The sequence below is a fragment of the Dreissena polymorpha genome, chromosome 5, assembly GCF_020536995.1.
Source record: "Dreissena polymorpha isolate Duluth1 chromosome 5, UMN_Dpol_1.0, whole genome shotgun sequence".
In the NCBI taxonomy this organism is placed as follows: domain Eukaryota; kingdom Metazoa; phylum Mollusca; class Bivalvia; order Myida; family Dreissenidae; genus Dreissena; species Dreissena polymorpha.
Genome location: NC_068359.1, coordinates 39940526 through 39960752, shown reverse-complemented (window position 1 = coordinate 39960752; position 20227 = coordinate 39940526). Strand labels below are relative to the sequence as shown.

Sequence of the window (20227 nt, the reverse complement as noted above, 5' to 3'; positions counted from 1 at the left end):
CTCAGATTAATTAATCGTATTTTCCCTATTGCACTTGCTGTCGAGATGATGATGTACACATTAAAAAATTAAAAATACATATGTCATATGTTCCAATCATTAAGAAATTTATTTCCCAATTACTACTTACGTTGATTCAAAGATTACAAATGCATACCCCAGTATGCTATATTTACCAATCATTAGGTTATTAATGTCTCACTTTTTGGACAATTACTAAAAATGAGTTCCAATAATAAATTCCTGGATATTCTGCCTCTGTGTCAGACACACAGCACAGTGTCTGCTTACTTTGCTTTCTACATGATATGCACATAACAGAGCCTTGTTCTGGGATAAAGAGAATACTAGGTCGGTGCCGAATAAAGCAAAGTTTATTTTGCGAGGCTTAGAAAATCTGAACCACGAGCCTTGGCAAGTGGTTCAGATTTTCGTGCCGAGCAAAATAAACTTTGCTTTATTCGTCACCGACCTAGTATTCGATTAATCCCATCAATTTTCTTAGTCGTAAATTATTTCTTCAAAAATAGAATAGGAAAATCGAACTACACGAAAAATTCCAAAGTTATTTTAAGCAAACATTGTTTCATTATGTTAATCGTGCCGAGCCTAATACATTACAAAAAGATCAGTAACTAACCTGTTTTTCTGTTTATCATACCTCTACATCCCCAATTTTTAAGAAATAATAAAACACACTTAAAAACTGCAGCTTTAGCGTGAAAGAACATGCATTGTGTCGTATGACGTGTTAATAATGACGTCACAAGTACGCGCACTTAATATTTGTAAATAATTTTTTTTTGCTTTTTGAGTTGCATTATCTTTTATAAATATATATTACATCTTGGTATCAAATTGTTTGTTTTGTTGAATCTGATTCGATTTTACTAAAAAAGATTACTTTATAGTTGATTTCGAGTAATATGACCATTCTCCGCCACGCGTGACAGCTATATTTCAGCACTGCCGAAATAGAGGAAAATTTATTCCACAGTGGTTTATTTCGACAATGCACGTCTGATGATGGGATAAAATTGGGCTTAATGCATAGGCATTATAAATCAGAAAAGGCGTATCTGGGACCCCACTGTCAGCTTTAATTTTTTTTTCGTTAAAAGGAAGTCATTTTTAGAGAAAATCCAGTGTCTTTTTTCTGATCAGCCTGAGTGGATGCAAAGGCTAATCTGGAATGACATTACGTACATGCATTAAGCCCCATTTTCCCATACATAGCTCAAATAAATGTCACTATTCAACCGGTAATAAATTATGTAATTTTAGCAAAAATATATCACACATGGACATTTTTGCAAAACCCATTTATATCTGACCATAACACTCCTTCATTGAGATATTCAAGTGAATTTTGATTAATTAACTGCAAATTATCATAATAACAGTAATATGATATTTGAAAAGTCATACAGTCAGAATAATCAATGAGTGGTCAAATATTAAGGTCATAAATTCTGCTTTATTGTTACCTGTACATATCTGCAGTATTGTTATTATTGGAATTTAGCATTATTAACGTCATAACTTGAATCCCCAGTTTGGCGACATCTTTTTGAATTTAGCATAAGTAAATGGCAACAACTTTTTAAAGCTGATAGGAAACCCTGACATCCAATGTTTTTATTTCCCAGATCAATTCTTTCAGTGTCATACAAAAGGCACACAGTGGCTGTCTGCTATCTGTTCTTGTCCTCCTCCGCTGTTGTCCAATACTGTTTATGAAATTGCTCGGCTCGTAGCTTCAGTACGGCCATTTCTGCCTGGATGACGTCAGTCATTATCTTGCGCATCTCGTCCTGTGTGATATACGAGATTTATATTATGTTAGGCATTGCAGCAGTTTGTGGTTTAATACATAAAGGATCTGAAAAAAAATAGACGTTTCATACCAAATTTTATTAAATTTGTTCAGGAATCTTGTTAGTAAGCTAGTGGTTGGCAAGCTTTCTAACACATTTCATATACAAGTCTAATAAATGATGGTGTAAAATGACAAGTTTAAAATCTATTTTATCACATGCTTTTTAATTAGAAAAGAAAATTAATATTCACATACATGTTACTATATAAAAGGTTTATATTGCATTAAATAACTTAATGTTGCAATGTTATTTCAACAAAAGAACAAAACAGGATTGGTAAGCCAAACAAAAATTACCCAATGAAAACGCTCAAGAAGTAGTTTTATACATGTTTAAGTTAAAAACATCAGTAATGCATAAATGACATAGAAAACAGGGTAGAGCATGTGATAAGTGTTTATTGCACATTAATGACGGAATAAAAACATCTTTCTGAAGAACTTTTGGCACAAACGTTCCTGTCTTTAATGCTGCATAATAGAGGCAGTTATGGCAATTGCAAGTCACAATGAATTGGGCATAATGTAGGTACATGTAACTGTAAGAAATTTCACCCTATGCATGTTCTAATAGAGTTTTACCTAACTGATATATAGCCTCCTAGACGTGCCACCCCTGACATATGTAACCTTGCAATTTTGCAACTCAGACATAGGGGCCCCTGCGCCACGTGTGTAAACAATCCTTTAACCCTTTCCCGCTTAAAAGCAAAGTGAAAATGGCTATGTGCAAAAGAGCATAAAACCAGAACAGCCTGCGAGTAACTTGCAGTCTGTTCAGGTTTTATGCTGTTTGCCGCTCATCAGTATCTAAGGGTTGCAAATGAAGCCTTAAAAACTTGAATCTACCGGTAGTAAGAAAGGTATTAAATTAAAGATCAACGGATCCGATTTAAAAATCCTGAAATACACCTTATTATGGGAGATTATAACGTTTAAATGCATTTCCATATCATAATTCGATTAAAACCATCGTATTCAGCGAGTATACAGCCGATAACTATGCCGATTTTTCGCACTTCGTGATCGAGTCGACATTTTTGTTTAAACCGGAAGTGACGTATGAGTTAACCACTTGCTACGAGTTCATAACAAAGGAAACGTTATCAGCTTTTGTCTTTTTAAAGTTCGTCATATAACGTGTTTTTATTTTTCGCAGTACACACACACAGGACATCGCATCTTGACTGTTTAAGTATTAAATTATAATTTAATCAGACAAATATAAATGACACATTGAGAAGATATAATTATTCCCTGAAACTGATCGACGTACGAATGCCAGTCCAAATTTACTAACCGTTCAAGTTCAACACTTCAACAACGTACTAGCTGAAATAAATAATGTTGATTTGAAATGAATAATTCTTACGTAAATGGTCGCGTCATTTAATACTAAATGACCGAGAATAGATGTTTTATTTCTTTTGCTAGTATCCTGATCTCATTTATGTCCACATTCACTTCAAAGTTTGAATGATCTCATTTCTGTTGTTTTTTTATAAATATTTTTTAATAATTAGTCTTGATTTAATATAAATATGACGCAATTGAATTTTTCTAAACTCTCCACGAGCGAGGTGACTTAATATTATTAATGAGAAATAGCATGTCAAATTTTTACTCTCGATGTTTTTGAAATGGAGAAAACATTCCAACACAACAATATATATGTAGCATACAAGTTTATTGCAACATCTAAAAATATAAATTACCACAGACACAACAACAAAACAACTTGTAACCTGACGACAAGTTTTAGAAAACTGGACGGAATAAGTAAATAAGCTTTACTAGCACAATGTTGCAATACAACTTGTCATGGAGTCAAATTAAGTACCTTTAACAAAATGACTTAAAACATCTTTTACAGACCAATACTAACACACAAAAAACACTACATGGTCCCAACATTTAAAAATAAAGGTGTTGACATTAACATTTTTATACTAACAGTATAGCACACAATGGGAAAAGTATTATTACAGCATATTTGTCAAAATAATACATTCACATTTTTCAAAAAAAATCATTGTAGTTGCTATGTTAATTTGAAACAATACGTGATCAGTGCTTCAGCTAGGTTCTAATTTGTCAAAAGGGCATATTCGTAGACATTGTCATATAAAACTTGGGGCATATCATGTTTTCACGTCGAGTCTGCACAATCTTATCAGGGACACAGGCTGATATGGGACGAGATATTTTGCGCACGCTTTGCCCCATCTTTCCAGCGCGAGGATTTTTTTAATTAAGTACAAACATATATGGCACAGGCTAATCTGGGATGACACCTTACGCAGGTACACTAAACCCAGCTGGAGCAATACATGACAAATTGCATGCCAAGTTGTTTCCAATTACTGTAATTAATTAAGCCTAGAGCGGTGCAACTGCACTGCTTCATTCTTTAAAATTTTCTTCGCAGATGATGCTAATGGTGGTGGAGAGAACAGAATGGAAGAAGATGCCTGCTTAGCAATCCGGGTGCTCTTGAACTGTTGTTTTAATTGCAGCAATTCAACCATGAGCTCTGTGACATAATCTGAAAAAAGCATCAACAATTTATTTTTTACTATTTGGTTAAACTATGCACATTGAACAAATAAATAAAAATACACATATTATGCATAAAAAACAACAACAACAGTCAACTTGGTCAGTTTCACTGTTAGGTTTTTGCATATTATATATTAGAATGCCAATTTTCTATTTTGCTTAGAAGGACCATTACCATAATTGCAGGCCTCTTTAACAGGTTTCACGACATGGTGTCCCGCCTTGTACTTTGGATACGAAATCCTGTAGCGCTTTTCGCCGTTCTTCGTCTCTGCATGTTTCCTGTGCGCATTAGAAACGGAATGCAGGGCTGCCAGATGCAATCTGGATTACAAAAAATAGCCTTTAATCACAAATTATATCAACAATTACTATTTCATATAACAACAAGGCTTGTCACCATAGGATGACATATGCCCCCTTTTTCCAAATTTGTCTAAACCTAAACGCAAAGTGTTTTTCCACATTTTTCGAAACCTAAACGCAAAGTGTGACGGAATTTCAGACAAACAGACAGACGGACAGTGCGATCACTATATGCCCACCTTCACCGGCATAAAAAGGAACTAAAATCATTTTCACAACTAATGCATATTTATTATGGACATATGCTCATGGGCACTTGATGGTTTATGAACTGCAAATGACAATGTTTATTAGTCAACTAGGATATTAATTTTACTCGAATTAAAGATCATATTTTTGGTTGTTAGAATTTCCGCAACCAATGCTGAATGTAAAAAAAACCAAACCGCATCATAATCAAATGTTGTTCTCATTTAACTTGCACAAATATTTATCAATCGTGAAGGAAATAAACTAATTTTTGCCTTAAAGTTGTAGTTTTATAAATTATTACCACTGGACTATGAAAGACAAATACAACATGCCTGCGCTAGCTCTTCTGTAGACATAATATTAATCGATCACAATTCATACCTCTGTTTCATTGCTGCATATGAAAAGCAGACAAATTTTGGCGCAAATTGGCAGACCACCTTGTGTTGAGCCTCCAGCATCGAGGTCTGTTCAGCTGGTGACAGCATGCGAATGTCAGAGAGAAGGCGCTTGCTTCCCATGACCAACAGTAATTCCTTGTGCGCCTTCGAGCCTAAAGACAAGTAATAGTCCAACTTTCATGGCAACACATGTCATTGAACAAAATTTCATAATAATTTCATTTACATTAATCGGATGTTAAATATATAATCCGATAAATGTAAATGAAACAAGGGCTGTTTGTAAAACATGCATGCCCCCCATATGGGCTGTCCGTTGTAGTGGCAGCCATTGTGTGAATACGTTTTTTGTCACTGTGACCTTGACCTTTGACCTAGTGACCTGAAAATCAATAGGGGTCATCTGCGAGTCACGATCAATGTACCTATGAAGTGTCATGATCCTAGGCAAAAGCGTTCTTGAGTTATCATCCGAAAATCATTTAACTATTTCGGGTCACCGTGACCTTGACCTTTGACGTTGTGACCTCAAAATCAATAGGGGTCTTCTGCGAGTCATGATCAATCTACCTATGAAGTTTCATGATCCTAGGCGTATGCATTCTTGAGTTATCATCCAGAAACCATTTTACTATTTCGGGTCACCATGACCTTGACCTTTGACCTAGTGACCTCAAAATCAATAGGGGTCATCTGCAAGTCATGACAAGAATAAAATTGTAGATTGTTGTTCTAAATTAAAATGCTATTTATATTTTTTGCAATTTATTTCCTATCTATTTATTAATACTGTTCTATCTACTAGTGCAGTATGTGTATATTCAGTTGTTATGATTACTGCAGTCTGATAATCTGCTTGTTTTATTACTGTCTGTGCCAAATACAATTGATAACAGTAGATCACTGATAACAATACTTGACTTTACAGAAACAAAGAGGACCATCTATTTTATGACACCAGCTTGATTTATGGCAGCTGTAGGGTGGTAATACACCACATTCTGCCAACTTGGTGCCTTGTTGGCATGGTGATTTGCACAAGTTCAGCTAGTTTAGTGACCAACTTATTTTGTACAGAAACCACCTAATTGAATCAACTTTATAAATAAAATATAAAAATGATAACCCGAAAAAAGCTTATTTAATTTTACACATATTATAATGCTGTCATTTATTTTCTACAAGATTTGTAACACAAAATTGTAAAATAAAGTAAACTTTGTATTCATAATAGTAAAACTACATGTTTTTCTTTTTTCCACTTCAGAAATTAATCAAACAACACACCTTTAGTACATTGAATGCTATAATGAAATCTCAAAATGGCTAAAGCCCATAAGGAGCAAAATGAGTTTATTACACTGAAAACTGTTTCCAATGCAATTAATGCATGTAACAATATTAATTTGAAAATATAACATTTATTCAGTCTTCATGCCAATTATAAGCCAGACATCCCGGGTCTGGTTAGATGTTATTTGGGCTTCTAGAAATTAATAATTAATATAGTCAGGCTCTTGGATTTTTCTCCTGTTTCTAATATAGAACAATGATTTTGGCTAAATATATTACCCTGAAGACTGAAATTGAACTGTTATTTAAATTATCATGGCACTACCAGTAGCCTAAATAGCCATCAGCTACTAAGTACTAGAATCAGTTGCTGTTCAATTTATGAAAACACAAAAAAATCAAGATGCATTTTATGATTCACACTACATGAAGAATAATTGGTATATAAATAATAAAACACCTGTCGGCTACTAATTCAAATTTCTTTTTTATTCTTTTAACAGTTAAATGGCACACTATTTCTAACTTATCATCTCTTTTTCTAAACCAGCATTAATACATTATTGGAAGTCTGAATGGATTTACTAAAAAGCCCTTGCGTTTTCACATTTTAAACAATAAAAAGATAAGCAACACATTATTAATTGAATTTTTGGTAAATAGGTAGAAAATATGGCTTGTCAGCAACTGCTTTACATTAGAACTTGAGCTAAATTAACCGTGGTGGAAAACGGTAAGAGGTCACGGTGGTGTAGTGGATGCGGTGTCCGCCTAGCGATCGGGAGTTCCTGGGTTCGCTCCCTACTCAGGGAGCTTTCTCATTATCTCCTCCATAGACTCCAAGTACTGGTTCTTCCCAGGAAATGGACTCAACAGTGTCCACTGCTTGAAATGCTAATTGTGTCGACTAGCAGTATATATAGATACATGTAGATACATTTTTGTATTAAGATCGAAATGTGTCGATTTCAAACTGATGCCTGTCAAAACACTTACAATAAATAATTAGATCTTGCCGTACTGCCAAAGTCAGTTTGGTTACTAGCTGCCAACTATTCTAACTACATACAATGATTTTTAATTCAAATGTAGATTTTCTATTTTTTACATTGTCAGTGTTTGAGCTTTTTGAAATAACATAGAACTTGTGGTATTAAGATGCATATCTGATCATTGACCTTATTAATTTAGTTCTTACCGTTTTGCGATTTCTCTTGGCAAAAGCACCATAGGTGTCACGTTTCCGTTTGGGGGCTCCTAACTCGTCGGGCTTTAGGGCTTTCGGCTGTAATGCCTTGAAGTTGTCCGTGTCAGGGAACAAAGTTGGCACTGCATCAGGATGCAGCGACAGTCTCATCCCAAAGCCCGCACTCGCCATCACACTCGGGGGGTGGACAAAGCACTTATCCTCAAAATGTTTTATGCAGAGTTTTGCATATTTGCTTGGCGTAAAGTCCACCACCTTTCCGTCGATAATCCTTCGTGAATTCACGGCTAGAATCCATTTCCGCTTAATACTTTCGTCCTTTGGGAAGCCGAAGAATCCTTTCATCTCCGTTTGCTTTTCAGGACGAGCATTGCAGCCAAACGCTGCACATTGCACCATCTTATAAATCAGTAAATCCTCAATGTCATGTAAAAGTTCGACTCGTAATCAACACAAAAGAGATTATAAATTAATTATATGCAAGTGAATGATCAACACAGTCCTGTAATCCTTGAAGTTTTGAGGGAAATTTGCATGCTTCAGTGCATACTGTACATAACATGGGAATATTCGTCATGCGCAGTGGTGCACACATACGTCATCGGGGTAAAATAGCGGCGGAAATTGCCGAACGCGTTACGGAAATTCCCGATCATCAAAATCATCGTTTTTTTACCTCTAACTTTTTTTTTTATTTTATTTTTTTACTTTGTTGTTATAATATGGTATTACTTTATAAAATATGAACAGTTAGTCAGATTTCTTCTGTTGACCTTTAAATTTAACTTTCTAAGGGACTACACATGGGTAAAAATATGTATCTAAGTGTTAAATGGTTAAATAATCTTCTGTCTTAGTTAGTCTAAATAACGGCAAAAATACTGTTAATTGCTTGAGTAAACAAACCACATGCCTGGGCCCACATTCACCAACCCATTCTTAGACTAAGAATAAAGAAAAAACTAAAACTAAGAAAAATACGTCCAGCATTTGGATATGAACAGGCTACCACTGGTGACAACGTCATTAGAAAATGCTCCACATTAAAAATGATGTAGATAGAGGTGGTTAATGCCATGTTTGACTCAAACTTAAGGCTTTTATGAATAATCAAATATAAATTTAAAAAAATAATTGTTCAAAGATTGTTTGCTTAATAATGGCCCTAAAAGAATTTTTGAACACCAAGTACAAAGTTAAAACAACACAGATATTGGCTGGTTTACCGGAGTCTTCATCAGGGATCTCATCTGTTCCACCTCTTTGGTGAAGTCTAGCTTCTCACTGAAATAGATTGAGGTCTTTTGTCCCAATCTCGGAAACAACGGTCCTCCATTGGGAAAAACTTTCTCGAATCCTGAAAAAAAAACACTTGATATGTGTGTTTTGATCAGTAAGCTTGTGATTTAATCCATTACCACTTAGATACATGTACGTATGTTAACGCATTTGTAGGCCCTTAGAAAGTTATATTTATTTTAAGACCTTTCTTACTAGATTCAAGTTTTAAGGCCTCATCTCCAAACCTTAGATACTGATAAGCAGCAAACAGCATAAAACCAGAACAGACTGCAAGTTACTCTCAGGTGTTTCTGGTTTTATGCAGTTTGCACATAGCCATTTTCACTTTGTTTTTATGGGGGAAAGGGTTAAGAGTAGTTTAACAAGAGCTTGTCACAGTAGTGCCAAATCCCCGCCAAAATGTGTTTGCTTGTTCGACAACATTTGTTTAAGAGAGTAGAATAATATTTGAAAAAAAAAAAGGGAGATAATTCATTATGCTCCGGACAAAAATTTACTTTGAAATTAAATAAAGGGATATAATTCAAACACTAAGGTAGATAGAGTTATGGTTCTTAGTCACTGCACTTCTCCTACTTGCCATCTGTTTAAGTTTGAAGTTTCAAGTGAATCCCTTCAGTAGATTTAGAGTTATGCTCCGGACAAAAATTTACTTTAAAAATTATATAAAAGGGGAGATAATTAAAAAACTAAGGTAGATAGAGTTATGGTTCTTGGTCACTGCACTTCTCCTAGTTGCCATCTGTTTATATTTCAAGTTTCAAGTAAATCCCTTTGGTAGATTTAGAGTTATGCTCTGGACAAAATTTACTTTAAAATTATATAAAAGGGGAAAAAATTAAGGTAGATAGAGTTATGGTTCTTGGTCACTGCACTTTTCCTACTTGCCATCTGTTTATATTTCAAGTTTCAAGTAAATCCCTTCAGTATATTTAGAGTTATGCTCCGGACAAAAATTTACTTTAGTTATATAAAAGGGGAGATAATTCAAAAACTAAGGTAGATAGAGTTATGGTTCTTGGTCACTGCACTTCTCCTAGTTGCCATCTGTTTATATTCTAAGTTTAAAGTAAATCCATTGAATAGATTTTGAGTTATGCTCCGGACAAAGTTTCAGCCGGATGGACAGACGGACGGACGGACAGGAACAATTACTATATCCTCTCCAAAAAAAATTTGGCGGGGATTAAAGCCATATCACACTTGCACTATTCTGAAAGATTGCAACTCACGGACAAAGAGTGTATATGAGTGAAAAGCGGCGTTAACACATGTGCTTTAAGTATCGTCCCAGATTAGCCTATGCAGTCCGCACAGGCTAATCAGGGACAACACTTTCCCCCCAAACTAAATTTTTGCTCCAAAGAGACTTTCAGTAAAAGAAAAAAAAACATAAAAGCTGAAAGTTTCGTCCCTGATAAGCCCGTGCGGACATCTCAGGCTAATCTGGGATGACACTTTACGTGCATGCATTAAACCCTCTTTTCACAGAGCACGGTCCATATTGATTTAATGGTTGGGGCAAACCACCGTTGCAGTGACCTTTCAAAGGCGGTGACCCCAGGTTTAATCATTGCATGTGAAAACAGTTCATGTTCTTTTATAAAACAAGGGTTGATAAGAATAAGCATTGATCTTCTGATAAGATTTTCAAGTGTTTGATTGTTTGCAATTTGGTAATGACAATCAAAAACAAGTTTAAAGTACATGATGACTTTGTATAATCCAACACACCAATATTGAAAAAAAAAACTGTTTCAAAACAAACTACAATTCAAGAGCTATTTTTAATTTAAGGTACTAGATTGTTGCTCAAGATTTATGATTGAGGGAGAATCATATGACACTTATTACATACAGCTGAATCTCATTATCTCAATTTGGTTTAGTCTGATTTCTACTTTAGTCAAGGTGGAAACTAATGCCATGATAGTTAATTTTCTTATTTTCTATAAAATACTGTGGTTCATCTCAAAGCTTTTAACTTAATTTATCAGGAACATGGAAGTAACTTTTCATTTCTATCTGTATTTTCACATGATTTGTTTTCTAAACACGTTCTGCTGTTAATAATACTTTTAATACTTTAACTTATCTAGTCTTTATTAACATGACAAACATAGGTCATACGAGCATGTAAAACAGTTTCATTTAACACTTTGTCAATTTTAAAGCATTCAAATTCTGATGAGTCAAACAGATAGGATAAAATTGTTTTGGCATTCACATCAATTTCACTACTACGAAAATCAGCTGTTTATTTAAGCATCCATATGCCATGCACACACATTTGTACCTACCAACGTGGTGTATCAGCAGGACTAGTGGTGTCACACTTGGCTCAACAATCAGTCTCCCAACCCCTGGAGGACACAAAAAGAACATGTTCATCTCCATATAAATATAAGAAGAAGAGTAAAAGCCAGTTTCAGAATAGTGTAGCGGCTGTATAATCACAGTATATGATATTTTTTAATCAGTATGTGTCCAGCGGGTTTACTCTATATAACTTTGATTCCAGGAATCCGTACCATTCCCGATCCCATTTAAAAAACAAGAGCTGTCAGAGGACAGCACGCTTGACTATTCGAGTGCTTGACATTATAACGTTAGCCATCATGGGGAAATTGTTCATATTCAATAATTTATTAGACGATCTTTCAAAAATAAAAAAAGGAAAAAAAAATTTTTTTTGGGGGGGGGGGGTTGAGAGGGGGTATAATGTGGGGTGTGGTCATTTATTAGACGATCTTTCAAAAATAAAAAAAGGAAAAAAATTGGGGGGTAGGGGGGGGGGGGGTGAGAGAAGGGTATAATGTGGGGTGGGGTAATTTATAAGATGATGTTAAAAAAAAAAATGGGGGGGGGGGAGGAGGGGGTGGGGGGTGAGAGGGGGTAAAATGTGGGGTGGGGTAATTTATTAGATGATGTTTAAAAAAAAAAGTTTGGGGGGGGGGAGGTTGTGGGGGGGGGGGAAGGGATTCTGGGTGGGGGTATTGTTTGGGTGGAATCCATTGTGGTATTCAGGTAAGTGTTGTTTTGTCAAAGTAATAATAAAATGTGATCATAAATAAAGAAGTTATGGCAATTTAAGCAAAATTTTCAATTATCTAAGTGTAAAAGGGGCCATAATTATGTAAAAATGCTTGATACAGTGGTCTGCTCTTGTTTATAGGTTGGGGTCATGTTGGTAAACAAGTATGCAAAATATAAAAGCAATATGTCAAAGGATATAGGAAATATTTGGGGTAGTACGCAAACTTTAACATAGATTTATCAATAATATGCATATTCTAAGTATAAAAGGGGCAATAATTGTGACAAAATGCTTGATAGAGTTGTCTGCTCTTGTTTATAGGTTGGGGTGATGTTGGTAAACAAGTATGCAAAATATGAAAGCAATATGTCAAGGGACAATGAAAATAAATGGGGTAGTACGAAAACTTTAACATTTGCTGCATATTTTAAGTGGAAAAGGGGCCATAATTATGACAAAATGCTTGATAGAGTTGCCTGCTCTTGTTTATAGGTTGGGGTCATGTTGGTAAACAAGTATGCAAAATATGAAAGCAATATGTCAAGGGACAATGAAAATAATTGGGGTAGTACGAAAACTTTAACATTTGCACGCTAACGGCACGGCACGGAACGGAACACCGACGCCGGGGTGAGTAGGATAGCTCCACTATATATATTTCATATATAATAGTCGAGCTAATATTTTCCCAATTAGATTTTGTTCCCCAAATTAGATTAGATAATAAACTAACCCTTCACCTATTAAATACATATTTTGACGTGTTTGTAGTCCCTAAGAAAGTTAAATTTAATAAAATACCTTTCTTACAAGATTCAAATCTTAAAGGCCTTATTTCCAACCCTTATATACTGATAAGCATCAAACAGCATAAAACCTAAACAGACTGTAAGTTACTCGCAGGCTGTTCTGGTTTTATGCTGTTTGCACATAGACATTTTCACTTTGCCTCTGAGTGGGAAAGGGTTAACAAAGAAAGCTTTCATTTGATGGGCAGAAGTTAGACTGAGTTTTACACACTGTCTGACATTTAGACATTTTAAAACTAAGAAACATTTATTGCTCTAGAGTTTACCAATGCTACTTATGGTTTGTACATATTTGAAGAAATTGATACAATTTCCAAATTAACCCTTTGCATGCTGGGAAATTTGTCGTCTGCTAAAATGTTGTCTACTGAATTTCTAAAATGAGCATTTTCTTCATATTTTTTCAAAGAATACTATAAGAATAGCAAACAGTTTGGATCCTGATGATCTCATCTGGATCCAAACTGTTTGCAAAGGCCTTCACAATTTGGTTTCAGCACTGAAAGAGTTAAGCTGAAAACTATGCTTATTTTCCCAAATGAACAGTGTGTTGATCCATTTCAAAGTGGTGAGAAAAAACTTTCTGTTGTATTAACCTTTTGTCTAATAACATGAACATTAATTAATACTGAATGTATATAATTAAAATTTCAATCTTTTTTCTACATAATTTACAAAATCAAGCTTTATTATTTTAAATTTATTACATTTACTAACTTACCCCATTTTAATCTTATTGGTTTCTGTTCCAAGTTAATTTTTCCTGTGAAAAAGCAAATAACAGGTAAGTAAAAGTTAACATATTTATCTAAAACTATCAAATTTCATAGCATTTTTATTAAATACATATTTCTGTTTTATACATTCTAGCTAGCAGTGTATTTACAGGAGATACGTTACCGTAGAAATGTGTGGTTTCATATAGAATTCACATGTCTGATTTCAACACCTGCTCTAACCTATGAAATCATACCAGTGAAATATTTTGGAGATTACCCATTACATGTACATATTTACTATTTATTCCATACATATTTAATTACTAGCTTGTTCAAGGACCATTTTAATTTTGTGTACATCACAAGTTAAGCAATAGTGCTCAAACGGGTACCCGAAAAACCCAGAATCAGCAGGTCAAAAAAATACCCGCGGATCCGGGTAAAAGTTTTTGCGAACTTTACCGGTTCGGGTCGCAAGCTACGAAGTACAAGATTACATGTTGAACGTGTTGTCAAATCATATATTTTAAACAAGTGAAGAAAACATCACATCTTTTATCATTTTAAGCAGTGTTATTATTACAAATAGTCATAAATGATGCACCTAAAGCATTAACGTCGAGTTTAATTTGTTATTCACATCCCAAAATGGCGACGTTAAAAAAACAAAACTTATAAAATATATCGACTTCAAATTAGAAAAGGCAGTTAGAGCTTACAGTGAAAGTCATTTTGGCCTCCCTCCTCAAAATAAGACATGCTTTAGTTTTGCTTGACAGTTTGTTTTTCCTATACATGCACTTTTGATCGCTATTCCAAGTAATACTAACATTTGCTGATTAAGTTCAACAACGTTGTGTAAAACCTAATAAATAGTTACATGCAGTTCAGTATTTCATTTTATTAAATAAATCAAAATAATAAACAAGAGGGCCATGATGGCCCTGAATCGCTCACCTGACTAACCAAATACAATCCCAACCCAGATTTCATCAAGATAAACATTCTGACCAAATTTCATAAAGATTAGATGAAAACTGTGACCTCTATTGTTTACACAATTTTTTTCTATTATTTGACCTAGTGACCTAGTTTTTGACCCCAGATGACCCAAATACAATCCCAACCCAGATTTCATCAAGATAAACATTCTGACCAAATTTCATAAAGATTGGAAAACTGTGACCTCTATTGTCTATACAAGGTTTTTCTATTATTTGACTTAGTGACCTAGTTTTTGACATAGTGATCTAGTTTTTGACCTAGTGACCTAGTTTTTGACCCCAGATGACCCAAATGCAATCTCAATCCAGAGTTCATCAAGATAAACATTCTGACCAAATTTCATAAAGATTGGATGAAAACTGTGACCTCTACTGTCTACACAAGGTTTTTCTCTTATTTGACCTGGTTTTTGACCTAGTGACCTAGTTTTTAACCCCAGATGACCCAAATACAATCCCAACCCAGATTTTATCAAGATAAACATTCTGACCAAATTTCATAAAGATTGGATGAAAACTGTGACCTCTACTGTCTACACAAGGTTTTTCTATTATTTGACCTAGTTTTCGACCTAGTGACCTAGTTTTTGACCCCAGATGACCCAAATACAATCCCAACCCAGATTTTATCAAGACAAACATTCTGACCAAATTTCATAAAGACATTTAAAACATGCGGTTTCAACATTGTGTATTTGATGCCATAGTCAGTTTCCTGGGTAGAACCAGTACTTGGTTTCCTGCGCAATATAATGAAGGCTCTCATAAAGAGGATCAAACCCAAGACAACCAAATCAGTATGACTGAGGACACCATATCCATTTTGCAACTGCAACCTGCCTAAAATTAATATGGGTTAATCAGAGACAACACTTTCCTCCCAAACTGAATTTTTGCTAATAAGAGACTTTCTTTAAATAAAAATTACAATAATATCATTATGTCTAGTCCCCTGATTAGCCTGTGCGGACTGCGCTGGGATGAGGCTTTAGGCCTGTATGTCTTACCTTCAGGAAACATATGGACCCACTTCCCCTCCATGAGCTCCTTAACACAAAAGTCCATTGACTTCTGCATGACCCCGGCCCCTCTCGTGACTGGCAGCACTTTGCCCAGGGCCATAAATTTGGACTCCCAGCTGCTTTTAAAGCAGATATCCTCTGCCGCTGTTGACCACCGTAATCTCGGCAACTTGATATCATTCCATCGTAGCACACCTGTTAAAATATGCGAAATGAAACAAAAAAAGTGGTAAACATGGTTCCAGGTGGGATAAAGATTCTTCATGTTCACTGTACCATGAAATCAGAAAAATTGTTGTTGGTGTGTTATCTATCAACAAAATTTAAATATGGGTTGACAGAGTTTTGTAAAACAGTTGATTTCAAAGTTGCAGTTCCTTTTTTTTTGTCCCTATACTATAGTTTGGTTATAAATATTGCAACGTTCAATGGTGCACATGAATACATGTTACACATAGAATAATAACTACAGAAGCTTTATACTGTAACGGTATAACTAGGAGTGTCATTCATTTCTTTAACTTCACATATTTTATTACTATGTACAGCAGTTAAGCGGGGATATAACATTAAAGGGACCTTTTCACAGATTTTGGCATATATTCAAGATTGTCAATAAATGATTTAAATTGATAAATGTAAACATTGGAACTAAATAACTCAAGTAAAAACAAGAATAAACAAGAGCACCGCATAAAGGGTGCCACGCTCGGCTGCGAAAGCTTGTCAGAATTTTTTTTTTTTTTTTTTTTTTTAGAGGTCACAGTGACCTTGACCTTTGACCTAGTGACCCAAAAATGGATGTGGCATGTAGAACTCATCAAGGTGCAACCACATATGAAGTTTCAAAGTTGTAGGTGGAAGCACTGGTTTTAGAGCCTATGTTAAAGTTTGATATAAGAGGTCACAGTGACCTTGACCTTTGACCTAGTGACCCAAAAATGGGTGTGGCGTGTAGAACTCATCAAGGTGCATCTACATATGAAGTTTCAAAGTTGTAGGTGGAAGCACTTTGATTTGAGAGCCAATGTTAAGGTTTTAGCACGACATCTACGGCGGATGGCGGACGAGCTGGCAATGACAATAGCTCGGGTTTTCTCCGAAAACAGCCTCGCTAAAAAGAAAGAAAAAAATAATCTTCAAATGGACTCAAACCACTGACTCCTGGAGTAAAAGTCTATCATTTAAACCACTTGGCCATCCGTGCTCATACAGTGAGTCGTATATTTTGTACTTTATATAAGTAATCCTTCTAGTGTCACAAAATGTAACGGTATCAACTGAACTTTTCAAATTATTCACTTTGTTAGTGTTTATAACGCTTTATTATTATAAGTTTTTTTATATCATCAAAAGATGCATGATTATAATGGATATTTTAGAGCGTGGTAAATGTTCAGAATTACTGATTTCTCACAAATATCAGAACTACAATTGAAATTTGCGAATCAGAAACATTTTTTCTTAATTTTGTCAATTTACCAAAGCATGAAAAGGTCCCTTTAAGAAAAGAAACTAACTGAACATAAGTGGATCATCGAGTCGCGAGGTATGGTTGGCAACTGTTATTAGACCCCGCCCATTTCTGTTTTCCATGGCGTCATGAAATGTCCCCAAATTGTGTACTCCTGTTCTGTTCAAGACATTGCCTGGAAAAGAAAATTTCTATGAAACTTAAAACAAAAAGACTCCAGCTCAGATGTATTTTTTTTTAATAAGCCTTAGAGAAAATTTATATTTAAATAACAGTATTGAAAATCAGTTTGATAGAATAAAGTATAACCCATTGATTAACAATTTAATTGAGTTCTTAAAATTGTGTCACCCTCTTTACATTACCGGTAATTAATTAATCGATAAATTTACTACCATATGCTACCAAGATGACTTTATAACCATGAATGAAAAATGTAATAAAAATACTAAAAATTGAATTAAATATGTAATAGTTAATATCTGACCTGAGCTTAAACTACATCTACTACTATCAGTTTAACATGCAAATAAAACAATCTTGAAGGCAATTTTATATATTCAGAATAAAAAAATGTTGTCATTCAATTAACTTATAATTAATTGAGTATGTGGTGAGTAAGAAAATTAAGAATTTATGCAAATATTCTTCTTATGGTCTGTTCAGTAAGTACAATTTTACTTGAATTAAAACATGAGAACATGAAGAGCAGACTACCAAATAATAATAAATTATATTGATATTATTATTGGAAATTATACAATTGTGCATACAATATTTCCGGAATAATAATAATAATAATAATAATAAAACTTCCTTTAAAAATTCAGCCAGTAAGATTCAAAAAGTGACAGTTCACACAAAAATGTCAATTTTGACAGATCATAGCTTCTAGCAACTTCCTGAAATAAAAGCGGCTATTACAAAACATGTATGTCTTTCAAATTGACATGTGCTCCCTAGAGCAGTAAAAGAAGACCAACTGCAAGGCAAGAGTTCAAGTCAACTAAAACAGCTTAACTGGTGTACTAGTAAACTTTTTAAGCACAAGAAGAGCAGTTTAATATAAACACTACCAGGGAAAAGAAACAAGAGGGCTGCACCAGAGGCCCATGGTCGCGCACCTGAGACTTCAGGGAACTGAACTGCTCTCAGACACTTTTAAGATGTTTCTGAAACCATTTTCAAAATTGGGCAAAATATCAACTAGAGAGTTTACAAGGTTTTACTTTAGCCATACATGTATAAGGAAAAATGCCCCGCCCCCTTGGGGCCATGTTTTTTAACAGACCAGAACCATTTTTGAACTCAACCAAGATATCATTAACACAAATATTCTGACCAAGTTTAATGAAGATTGGACAATAACTGTGACTTGTAGAGTGTTAACAAGATTTTACTATAGCCATATAAGGAAAAATGCCCAGAACCCTGGCGGCCATGTTTTTCAACCAGCCGGAACCAACTTGTCCAAGATATCAATCAGACAAATCTTCTGACCAAGTTTCATTAAGACAATAAATGTGGCATCTAGAGTGTTAACAGGGCAAATGTTGACGACGCACAACAGACGACGGAAAAAAAAACGATCACAAAATCTCACGATGACCACCTTGTGCTCAGGTGAGCTAAAAACAGAGCAAGTGCCAAACACAATAGTATTTGTTATATCTTATTTTTATCACACATTTTGAAACTTCTAGGTTGTTTTTTAACATGGTTTTTGCCTTTAACTGGAAAAACTTTTAACTGTATGTACGGTAATTACTCTAAGTTGCCAACATTCTAAATTTTCAAAGACCCCCTTTTTTGGCCCAAATAATTATTTTTCATGACTCAAAATTTTCAGACATGCGGGTTTTTGTCAATAATTTATGACTCTAAATTTTTGGACGGTACATTTTGCAGCGCTATTTTACCAGATTTCTTCCCTGTTTTCGCTTATCTGGTGTCACTTCCATCATGCGTTTTTATGCCAATGACCATATCAATTGCATAATTTGGTTAATAACCATTTATATGGGTAATAAAAAATGGTTTTATCTCAGAGAGATAACTGTGACAAATAATAAACGCTTCAATTACTATCTAAACAAGTGAAGGTGTAAGACTGACGAACAAATGAAGAATTCGTAGTTTGCAGATTTTTAATATAAGTGCATTAAGTACAAGGTCATACTAGACTAGAGTATCTGTTAATCAAAAGCTCATCTTTGAACCTGTAGGTCAAAACAAGAGCATTGGAGTAACTTTCTGTACAAAAGAGCATAAGAAATTATTTTCAATAACGTGCAATTATATGTAAAAGACAATTATACTTTTTTTAACAAGCACATGATATTAGTCGTTAGTACAATGGACGTTTTTACAAATTGCAAACCGGCATCTGATCGTCAATGCAATCTTTTTAGTTTGTCTCTAAATTTTCGAACACCGGTATTTAAAAAAATATTATTGGTATTTTCGGACAGGATATTTTTCAATTATTTTTAATTGTCTGAAAACTTATTTACGGTACTCAAAAAAGCTCAAATAATTCAAGAAGAACTAGAACACTAGCATTGCCAAACACAATCCAGATATAACAAATTATAGTATTGGACAAGTATTTACAAATATTGTGAACTGTAGTTAGTGATACTGTTTGCATAGCTGAGGCTCCGACCGATACAGACTTTAACTTAAGGATAGTAAAAGAAGGCTGCATCACAAAAATAAACAACAACTTACCTACAAGTTTACTCATAAAATAAATGGTAAGTCGACAGCCTGCAGCAGATACAAGCGTCCACGATAAATCTTTTAATCTTGGCTTCTTCAGATGATAACGAATATGTTCATTTATATCAAATTTCCAATCTTTTTTCGACATATTCTTGATATTATTGTACAAGTTGTTGTTGTTGTTGTTAACCGAATTCCGAAAATGACTTGTTAGCGGGAAGCGAGTCAAAACGGCTCCA

At 34.5% G+C, this 20227-nt stretch overlaps 2 protein-coding genes across 2 annotated transcripts; both read right to left on the bottom strand.

The window, feature by feature from the left end:
* Positions 1–1305: 1305 nt before the first annotated feature.
* Positions 1306–20200, bottom strand: LOC127881911 (tafazzin-like). Its single transcript, XM_052430123.1, has 7 exons — positions 19995–20200; positions 17311–17439; positions 15776–15985; positions 13767–13808; positions 11500–11562; positions 9124–9254; positions 1306–1814 (listed from the first exon to the last, which is right to left on the bottom strand). The coding sequence occupies exons 1-7, from the start codon at positions 20134–20136 to the stop codon at positions 1695–1697; spliced, it is 837 nt and encodes a 278-aa protein (XP_052286083.1). The 5' UTR covers positions 20137–20200; the 3' UTR covers positions 1306–1694.
* LOC127881914 (uncharacterized) lies at positions 3766–8607 on the bottom strand. Its single transcript, XM_052430127.1, has 4 exons — positions 7889–8607; positions 5378–5549; positions 4614–4762; positions 3766–4424 (listed from the first exon to the last, which is right to left on the bottom strand). The coding sequence occupies exons 2-4, from the start codon at positions 5515–5517 to the stop codon at positions 4249–4251; spliced, it is 465 nt and encodes a 154-aa protein (XP_052286087.1). The 5' UTR covers positions 5518–5549; positions 7889–8607; the 3' UTR covers positions 3766–4248.
* Positions 20201–20227: the final 27 nt, after the last annotated feature.

Excerpts from the sequence above, each read along its gene's own strand:
- LOC127881914 (XM_052430127.1), bottom strand. The coding sequence starts at position 5,517 with ATGGGAAGCAAGCGCCTTCTCTCTGACATTCGCATGCTGTCACCAGCT. Across the intron at positions 4,763-5,377 it reads TATGCAGCAATGAAACAGAG|ATTGCATCTGGCAGCCCTGC; the intron begins GTATGAATTGTG and ends TTTGTAATCCAG. Across the intron at positions 4,425-4,613 it reads TAAAGAGGCCTGCAATTATG|ATTATGTCACAGAGCTCATG; the intron begins GTAATGGTCCTT and ends TGCTTTTTTCAG.
- LOC127881911 (XM_052430123.1), bottom strand. The coding sequence starts at position 20,136 with ATGTCGAAAAAAGATTGGAAATTTGATATAAATGAACATATTCGTTAT. Across the intron at positions 17,440-19,994 it reads TTTTATGAGTAAACTTGTAG|GCAATGTCTTGAACAGAACA; the intron begins GTAAGTTGTTGT and ends TTTCTTTTCCAG. Across the intron at positions 15,986-17,310 it reads CGATGATCCACTTATGTTCA|GTGTGCTACGATGGAATGAT; the intron begins GTTAGTTTCTTT and ends ATATTTTAACAG.